The sequence below is a fragment of the Quercus robur genome, chromosome 5, assembly GCF_932294415.1.
Source record: "Quercus robur chromosome 5, dhQueRobu3.1, whole genome shotgun sequence".
NCBI lineage: Eukaryota > Viridiplantae > Streptophyta > Magnoliopsida > Fagales > Fagaceae > Quercus > Quercus robur.
This window is the reverse complement of record NC_065538.1, coordinates 61,323,826-61,333,374: the sequence shown is the minus strand read 5'-3', so window position 1 is coordinate 61,333,374 and position 9,549 is coordinate 61,323,826. Positions and strand designations below refer to the sequence as shown.

General features: G+C 36.5%; 1 protein-coding gene across 1 annotated transcript; it reads right to left on the bottom strand.

Moving 5' to 3' along the window:
- Positions 1–1,555: 1,555 nt before the first annotated feature.
- On the bottom strand, positions 1,556–2,158 carry LOC126728498 (uncharacterized). Its single transcript, XM_050434306.1, has one exon. The coding sequence runs from the start codon at positions 2,156–2,158 to the stop codon at positions 1,556–1,558; it is 603 nt and encodes a 200-aa protein (XP_050290263.1).
- Between the last annotated feature and the right edge of the window lie 7,391 nt (positions 2,159–9,549).

Below are 9,549 nucleotides of genomic sequence, written 5' to 3'. Positions count from 1 at the left end.
TCTTGTTCATGAACCTCTGATATGTCACGTCTGCGTTCTTGAGGTCGTTCCGCCGAATGGCATCACTTTGTAGCAGAAGAGGCCTTGGCTGGTAACGAACAAAGTTTTCTCCTGATCTACTTCGTCCATTCTGATCTGGTTATATCTTGAAAAAGCATCCATGAAGCTCAATAGCTGGTGCTGGGCTGTAGAGTCTACTAGGACGTCGACCCGTGGGAGAGGGTAGCTATCCTTGGGGCATGCCTTGTTTAGGTCTGTAAAGTCCACACATATTCTCCATTTTCCGTTGGCTTTCTTGACCATCACCATGTTCGCCAGCCAATCAGGATAGTATACTTCCCTGATGAAGTCTGCCTCTTTTTTTTTTTTTTTTGATGGACAAGTCTGCCTCTTTTAATTTGCGAACTTCTTCTCCTATAGCTCGATCTCTTTCCTGGGCGAATCCCCTCTTCTTCTAACGGATAGGAGGAAAGATGAGCGACACATTCAACCTGTGTGCCATGACTGAAGGGTTGATCCCAAGCATGTCTTCATGATTCCAAGTGAAGATGTCCTAGTTCTTTCTAAGGAAACTCGTCAATGCTTGGCGGACATGCGAATTGGCGAGAGTGCCGACTTTAGTCGTTTGGTCTAGTCTGGAATTGTCGAGAAGTATTTCTTCAAGTTTTTCAACGGGATTTGCTACAGTACATTGTTCTTCTATGTTTATGGTTTGTAAATGATCATCCATCTCTAACATTGCTACCTGATCTCCATGCAGTTCTCCTACTCCATGATTGATAGGGAATTTGATTATCAAATGGTAGGTCAAAGTTACAGCCTTCCACAAGTTGAGGATAGGTCGTCCTAGGATGGCATTATAAGCAGACGAGCGATCGACCACAAGGAATGTTACATCCTTAGTGATCTGTTGAGGGTAGTCGCCAACCGTTATGGTTAATGTGACTGTGCCAAGGAGGAATACCCTTGTTCTTTCGAAAGCAACGAGCGGAGCGTTCGTTGGAACTAGTCGTTCTCTATCAATCCTCATTTGTTGGAACGCTGGGTAGTAAAGGATGTCAGTGGAGCTGCCATTGTCAACCAGGACTCGGTGTGTGTTGTAGTCCCCTACCTGGATGCTAAAGACGAGTGCATCGTCGTGCGGGTGGTGGAGACGTCGAGCATCTTCTTCTAAGAATTCGATGATGGGGTTGTCAATCAACACCATCTTTAGGACGAAGCCTATTAGCTGGACATTTTGAACCATCTTTAGGAAAGTCTTATGGGCCTTTCTGGACGAACCAGAGGCCGCAGTGCCTCATACAATCATTCTTATATCTCCTATGGGCAGCCTAGGGCGCTTGTTCTCCCATTGTGGAACCTATTCTTGAGGTGGTTCCGTTCTCTCCTTGCTGACGAATCTTTGCAACTTTCCTTACCTGATGAGAGCTTCAATTTATTGCTTCAAGTCGTAACAGTTAGTTGTGTCATGACCATGATCACGGTGGAAACAGCAGTACTTGTCTCTAGACCTCTTATTAGGATCTCCCTTCAGCTTGCCAAGAAAGGTCAGGGCTCATTCGTCCTTAATTTGCATTAAGACTTGGTCGATCGGGGCAGTCAGCGGGGTGAAGCTCGTGAACTTCCCTATAGGGGGCTTGGAGCGCCTGTCTTCTCGCCGTTCTTCGGTCCTAGCCATCTTCCGCCCCCTATCCTGTCGTATGTCTTCCTGTCTTTCCCTCTTCTTGGGTTTTTCTTCTCGGGCCAGTAGCGCATCTTTCGCATTCATGTACATAGTTGCCCTGTAAAGCACATTTGACATAGTCTTTAGGTCGTTCTTATATAGAAAAAATAGGAATTTACCCTTCCACAGCCCATTCTTAAATGTAGCCACCAGTATCTTGTCATTAGCTTCGTCAATTGAAAGTGCTTCTTTGTTAAAGCGAGATATGTAAGACCTCAGCATTTCATCCTCCCATTGCTTGATGCTTATCAGGCACGCAATGGACTTCTTATACCTATGCCCCCTGATAAAGTGTGAAGCAAATTGCGCGCTTAACTCTTTATAGTTACCAATGGAGTTAGGCGTCAACTTGCTGAACCAAATCCTTGCGGGACCCTTTAGCGTGGTGGGGAAGGCCCTGTACATGATCTCGTCTGCCACCCCTTGAAGGTGCATTAGGGTCTTGAAAGATTCCAAGTGATCTAAGGGGTCCTTGGATCCGTCATAACTTTCCACTTGGGACATGCAAAACTTTGGTGGAAGAGGGAACGAATTAACGAATGTAGTGAATGGCAAATTAGTTCGGTGGACCAAGTCATTGAGGTCGCTAGACACCCCGTGCTTTGAGGGCGTTCATCATAAAGTCCATCCGTTTCTTCATCATCTGTATCTTTGCGACCATATGAGATGGAGCCATATTTGTGACGGACGAACGGCTCGTATCCTGTCATTCTGGTCTACTTAGGTCATTGCTACCCTCCGGCCCCTCTTGGTCCCTTCTCTCAGTGCTGGTGCCTTCTTGGTCTTCCTCTCAAGTGTTAAGCCCTGCATTCTTTTGGCGCAACTGCTTTTCCAAATCATGGTTTTACTTGGTGAGGCGTTCCACCGCAACGGCGAAAGTTTGAACCTGTCTCTCGAGGGCAATCATACGTGGTTCGTCTCCTTGAACATCGTTGGTTGTTGCCATTGAGTGAGTAAGTACCATGCAACTTTTTGTCCGGGAAGCGATAGTATGGCTTACAAGTTGCAAGTCCTCACAAATGGCGCCAATTGATGATGTCGAAAATCACCAGTGAGTTACACAGTCCTCGCGTGCTCGAAACGACACCTACGCAACACAGAAAAAAGAGAAGACCTTATAGAGAATACTGATGTAGTACCAGCTAAATACCCTTCGAATGTTAAGTTAGAGAACTCTACAACTCTAGAGTGTCAGAGCTGGGAGAAATTATGCGTACCTTGATTTGTGAGAGTTTTGGGGTTTTTATAGTAGTATAGGGTTGACACTCGTTCCTTGGATAGGAAGATGTTTCATTGTGGGAGAGATCTTTTTTAATTTGCGTATTTTGTGGAATCCTTTCCTTATAGGAGTCTTCTTGATTGGGTTTATCGTGGGGTGCAAGGTATATTCATACGTGGAGCCCAAGTAAAAGACATGTTGGACCCATCAAGAATTCCTTTCACCCCTGTCAGCTTCATCCCGTCAATTACTTATTTCGTCTATGCTTTTTGGTTGTCTCGTCCATGCGTAAGTGATCTAGAGGCGCACTCGTCAGCCTTGAGATGGACCATCAGCTTTGTTGAGTCATTTACGGGTGCATTAGCAAAGTCGTCAGATACAACAGGTCCGTCCCCTTTGCTTAGACTTCAAGAATTACCCTTATCAAGCAGAATATGATAATGTAATGGAATCATATTCAAATTATATTGTTCTCGAAAACCTTGACTGGCTATTGCAACTTCCTAATGGGTCAGCTTTGATAGGACTGAAAGTGAGCATCTTTTGTATGTGTTTAATTTTCAAGAATTTTCTTTGTTAAACGATCTGAATCTAATTTATGTCTCCCTTTTTTCTTTTCTTTTTTGGTTATTACTTAATAGTGACATATAAAATTTATAAGTTATATATAGTAAAATTATATTATATCAATTTGTCAATGGAATTGTAGGGATCTGCGTAGTTAGCGGTTACAGCCACAAGCCCAGCTCATTTATTGAGGTTTTGAAGTTACAGAGCTACTTCATCATCTTTCAGGATGAGTAAGTAGGACATTTTCTATTTTTGGCACAGCTAAGGAGTGGACCATAGATATCAATATGTTATTATTAGCAGGATCTTAAGGTAGGGCATAGTGGCATACAACACGTATATCTTTCTTCTTATCATACTGTCAATTTATCATGCTTTACGAACCTAAATCAGAAGCTCGAAAGGTGCTTAATTTGGAACTTCTTAATGTAAAGAGTAATAAATTATGCCCCAAAAAACCAAGCAAGAGGTAGACAAAGTGGCCCTTGCAGGCCCCAGATAATTTCCCACAACTCGAGGCCTGTAGAGACTAGAGACAAGACAAGTTCATGCTACCCATACCCATAGTAAGGAGGTAGGTTTTAGTTTTACAGCCAAATCGTATATAATACATACAGTTGAGCCATAAATGTTAATCAAGGCTAGGAAAATGGGAACAACTTTGAGGTAGCATGAGAAGAAAGAAAATAAGATATATGTGCCTTCAAAAAAAAAAAAAAAAAAGATATATGTGTGTGTCATCCAATTGTGCATATGATCATAGAGTATTAAGTACGTACCTATGTTGGAATTGGCCTCCTGAAAGAGCATTTTTAGTGGAAACAATGATATGCAAATTGTATAGGGTCCGGTTAATGTGTGTCCTAAGGGCACACATTAAGCTATTTATTTTTTAAAACATTTTTTTGGAAATTAAAAAAACTGTCAATATTTTTTCAATTCTTGAGAAAAAAATTCCCAAAAATAAAAATTATTGTGTGCCCTTAGAGCACACATTAGCAAAATCCATATGTATATACCTTATGCTTAATTTTCTGAACAAGAAGATGCCCTTAAATTTGCTAATATTATCATTTCGTAAATTATTATGGTTAGAAAATTCTTAGGTATTCTCAAAATATGGAAAAATGGTGCTACATTCTCTCACATTCATGGTGAACCTCACTATAAATTTAATGAGTGGACTCTATAATGAATGTGAAATGAAGGAGTACCATTATTTGTACTGCGGGAGTATCTAAGAATTACTCGTTATCGACATAATAAATTAGTGGTGAAAAAGTTAAATTAATTAATCATAATTATTAATGATAGGACAATCACCTCATCATGGGCACAAATGTGGAAGTATACCATTCATAAAGAAAATATGAAGAGTTTTTTTTTTTTTTTTTTGGAAAATGCTAACGGATACCCTTAGGACAATGGTTACTAATCCATTTAAAGAAAGTTTTTATGGAAAAAAAAAAATTAATGTTTTAATACCTTTTTTCATTTCTCATAAAAATGATATCAAAACTTTTTAAAAATGAAATATTAATTATTACCCTAAGAGTACTCGTTAACATGACCCAAAAATTATAATCATGCTTATAAAAAATCTTGTTTTATATATGTGAATATATGTTTGGATATTATATATACCATGCATAATTTAATGAAAAACTTATGACTAGTTATGCATAATAAGATAATATTCCACAGAAAATCACTCATTCACTTCAACTTTCCCTCCGTCCAAACAAAATGCCACCATTGATCTCTTTAGTTTTCTCCATTAAAACTCCATTTGCTTTCACCGAAATTCACATAAGATTTCTTCCATCAGCTTTCACATAAATTGTTATTACTATAAAGAACCTTGTTTTAAATGAACATATGTTTGCGTATTGTATGGACCATAAAGAGTTTTATAGTGCGTATGGCGACCTAATAATATAAGCTCCCAAAATAAAACACTCATTCAACAGAAGGCAACCATGATTGTAAAATGGCACGGGTTATGTTGGATGAATTTCAGACTACCAATCACTCTATTCAACAGCAGCGGGGCACTTTGCAGGACTTTTGGATTTTACCACCGGCACATAGCTATAAAGTTAACGTGGATGGGGCAACCTTTTTCTCAAAATCAGCAAGCTGGTGCTGGTGTGGTTGTCAAGGAACTTGAAGATAGGGTAACGGCAGCCATGAGCAAAAAGATTCACCAACCACTAGGGCCATTGGAGATTGAAGCAAAAGCTATGGAGGAAGGGATTTCTTTTGCCTGGGATACTGGTTTACACGAGGTGATTCTGATTCAAAAATTATAGCTGATGCCCTCATGGGTTTATGTGTTCCACTGATCACCATTTCAAATATCTTGGAAGGGGTATGGCTAGTACGAGAAAAAACTTCAAGTTTTTTCGGGCGGCCAGTGTCTCTCATATGTAACAGCAAGAGAATAAACCAGTACATATTTTGGCAAAATATGCCAAAAGAGGTAAATAATACTGATAATTTTGTAACTTGAATAAGGAAACTCTGAAGCGGATTGAGTCAGCTATTGCTTATGATGTACTAAATTTATGTTCTTAATAAATTTTACAATATTCTCATGTAAAAATAAATAAATAAACTTTAATTGAACAAACCCAATTAACAGTAATACGATTGGTTATATATGTTAATTTTTTGAATTGTTTTTTACACAAGTACAACTTAAACCCTCTCTTTATATATATATATTTATTCATTTATTTATTTATGGTCATAAATAAAATCAAGATGTTGACTTTTCATCTTCCTTAACATTAATATGACAGGCTTGTATACATACTTAATGTGAATGCTTGAAAAAGCATCCATAGTAGATGAAAAGTAAGGCATCTATGACTATCATTGCCAAAACTTCCCCCAAAGATTCCATGAAGAAAGATCCACACTCAACCATAGATAGGTTACACCTAACCCTCCTGTCCCTTGATTTTATTTGTATGACCAAAGAATTCCAACTCTCTAACTGCATTTATTGGGTAATAATAATAACAAGAATAATAACCTATTATGAAATATCTATTATGAGATATCTAGAATGGAGTTTCATTTATTTGTACGAACAATAATAATTAATGGATCCACTTAATGGATTTGGGCATGCAGGGCCGGCCCTAGGCAAAGGCCCCCTTACTAGAGAAGGCCACAAATTTGGGGGCAAATTTTTTTTATTTTTTATTTATTTTTTATATATAAATATTTTTGGGAGATATTAAACATTTTAGTTTACATTTTTTTTTCTTCACTATTAAGAAGGCTCAAAGAATTAAGTAATGCTAAAGATAGAGATAAGACAAATTTAAATAAATAGGTCTTACAAATAAACGTGTTACTAATCACAATTAATTCAAATAGGAAAATGTTAAAAATACTATAAATTTTACTACATAACTTCTATTTATTTAATTATTTTTATACAAGATAAAAATTCTAGTCTAGCCTAATCTAAGTATATATATGTATGAAACTCCCTTCTAGAGACTTAAATCTCGACTATTGCCCCCATGCCTTACAAGAACTTATATTTGTGGAGTAATCACTGCATCAAGGGTACGTGGTGGTCTCCATAACTTTTATAATTTGATGTGACAATGAATATAATAGGTAGATTTCAACAAACTATTGAATGCATTTTTGAAGGAATATTTGTGATTGGTGATATATCTTTGTAATTCTCATGTTGTAAATTTTATAATATTTCTAATATTTTTGTAAACCTCATGTCATTGATCACATTCATTACAACACCAGTTTGTAATAAAATTTGTTATAACTTTAGCATTTTCTATAATAAAAAAATCATTTTAAAAAGTAAAAAGAATGGATTTAAAAAAAAAATTATTCTATAAAATGCTAGTTAAATATTATTTAAGTGATGACATAAAAGTCTCATTTGAAGATTTCGCCTTAGGCCTCCAAAACGCTTGGGCCGGCCCTGTACGTGGGCATGTAATAGATTTTAGTGATATTTCTCTTTTTGCTTTGCACTGTTAGATTTGTGAGTGGGACAAACTTCGGCCTAGTTTTTTTACTTTTTTTAATAATGTATCTTAGGTTTTTAATTAATTTTTTACTATGTGTTATTACATAATTGAATTTAATTATTTTTACCAAAAGAAATATTGTATTGATTAATACAACTATCTAAACGAAAGAATCTAACTTACAATAACTAAAAAATTGTATGAGTAATTATAAAATACTTAAAAAGAGTGTTATTATGTTAATTAGGGCATATAATATCTCCCCTGACCTCACCCTCAATTTTAAGAGTGTTATTCACTTAGAGATAGTAGGTATTTAGGTACTAATCAAATACACTAATTTATAAATATACAAATATATATATATATATATATATATTAGGATTACTTAACTCTGATTTTATTTATTTATTTTGAAAACTACTGAAATTCGATTAAATATATTAACTCATAAATAAATAAATAAATAAATAAATAATACATAACTTATGAACATTACATGTCCTAGTAATCACGAAACAGTATACTTTTTCTCTATCCAAAACACACCATCCCCTTAGGTCAATTGAGGAAATGTAATCTTAGGGTGTGACACTCTAGACAGTAGAATTATGGTGCATGTCTTATTGCATTGGATGTTGGTCGCTAAGTTTCGGGTTCGTTGCTTTGCCGCAATGGGACTTGCTTGGTTGCATCAACCCTTTGCACGGGGGTGTTGCGGAATTGTCTGAATACGATGATCTTGGGCAACACTAAGCTGAGCCAAGCTTGGACCCAATGGCAATGGACCTATTCACATTGAGCCTACAAAAAGTTCCCTCCAACACCAGGAAAACTTCTAACTTCTTGTAGTCTTCTCAAAATGACAAAATATAATCTGTAATCCTCTTTCTCTTTCATAGTGTTAGACCCTATTATGAATTACTATGAGCCCTAAATTGGTCATGATTTATTAAAATATAAGCTTTTAATATTGTAGTCTGTGGTGTCTCACAATATTCCTCATACGCTGCTATATTCTTTATATATGTCCTGAACTATTAGTCACAATAATTTAGATCCCCCATTTAAGGAACTGAGGGCCACAATGATTTAGTGAATATTTTTTTTTTTTTTAGAAATAATTACAACATACTGCTAATCTCGCAGCTCGAACTCTTTCCCCCCTAGACCCCCAAGCACTTTGTACATGAGGAGGTGTCAATTCAGCTACAAGGCCTTCGGCAGTGAATATTTTCTTTGAATTTGTTGAACTTACTCACTTGTTCTTTATTACGAAAAAAGAAAACTGGTCCAAGTATTTTAGCAATAGTTGACAATCCACTAATTCAGGCATAAAATAAAATAAAATAGATCTATAATATAAGGAGATTAACTTATTTTAAAACAATTTGATGTTCATTGGATGCAGAAAAACAAAGAGTCCACACACGATGAGATAATAATCACAAAACAGCTATTCCAGCAAGGCTCATAAAAAAAAAAGTCTAGATCAAGAAGACCTCCATTAATAAAAAAGAAAAGGGCCTCCTTTAATTCCCACCAAAAGTTATGCATTATTGTGTCTACACCATATCTCCTTTAACAAAGCAAAATTGTACTAGTAGAAGAAAAGCAGTACAAACGAGATATCAAAGCAAAAACCACGAAGTTGTAGTATAACACATAGATATTCTTCTTTAGTGACCCCTTTGCTTTATTTAGAAAGGAAAATGGAAAGAAAACAGTGAGAGGGATGTGTGAATGGACAGTTGCCCCATAAAAAAAGACACCTAGTGTGTGGGATAATAATAAAAGAGACAAGTAACCAAGTCGTATCATACTCGACAACCCATCACTGATTCCCAATCAGAGTATGCATTTTTCTTTTTCATTAAGCATAGAGCATTCTAAAAACAATTTTGGCCACCATGTAAAGGTTTCAATCAGATCGACCCCTCACTCAATTTTTACTAGATGAAGCTTTAAAAATAAAAGGCAAATTACATGTACCGCCCTATTGTATACCTTATAGGCGT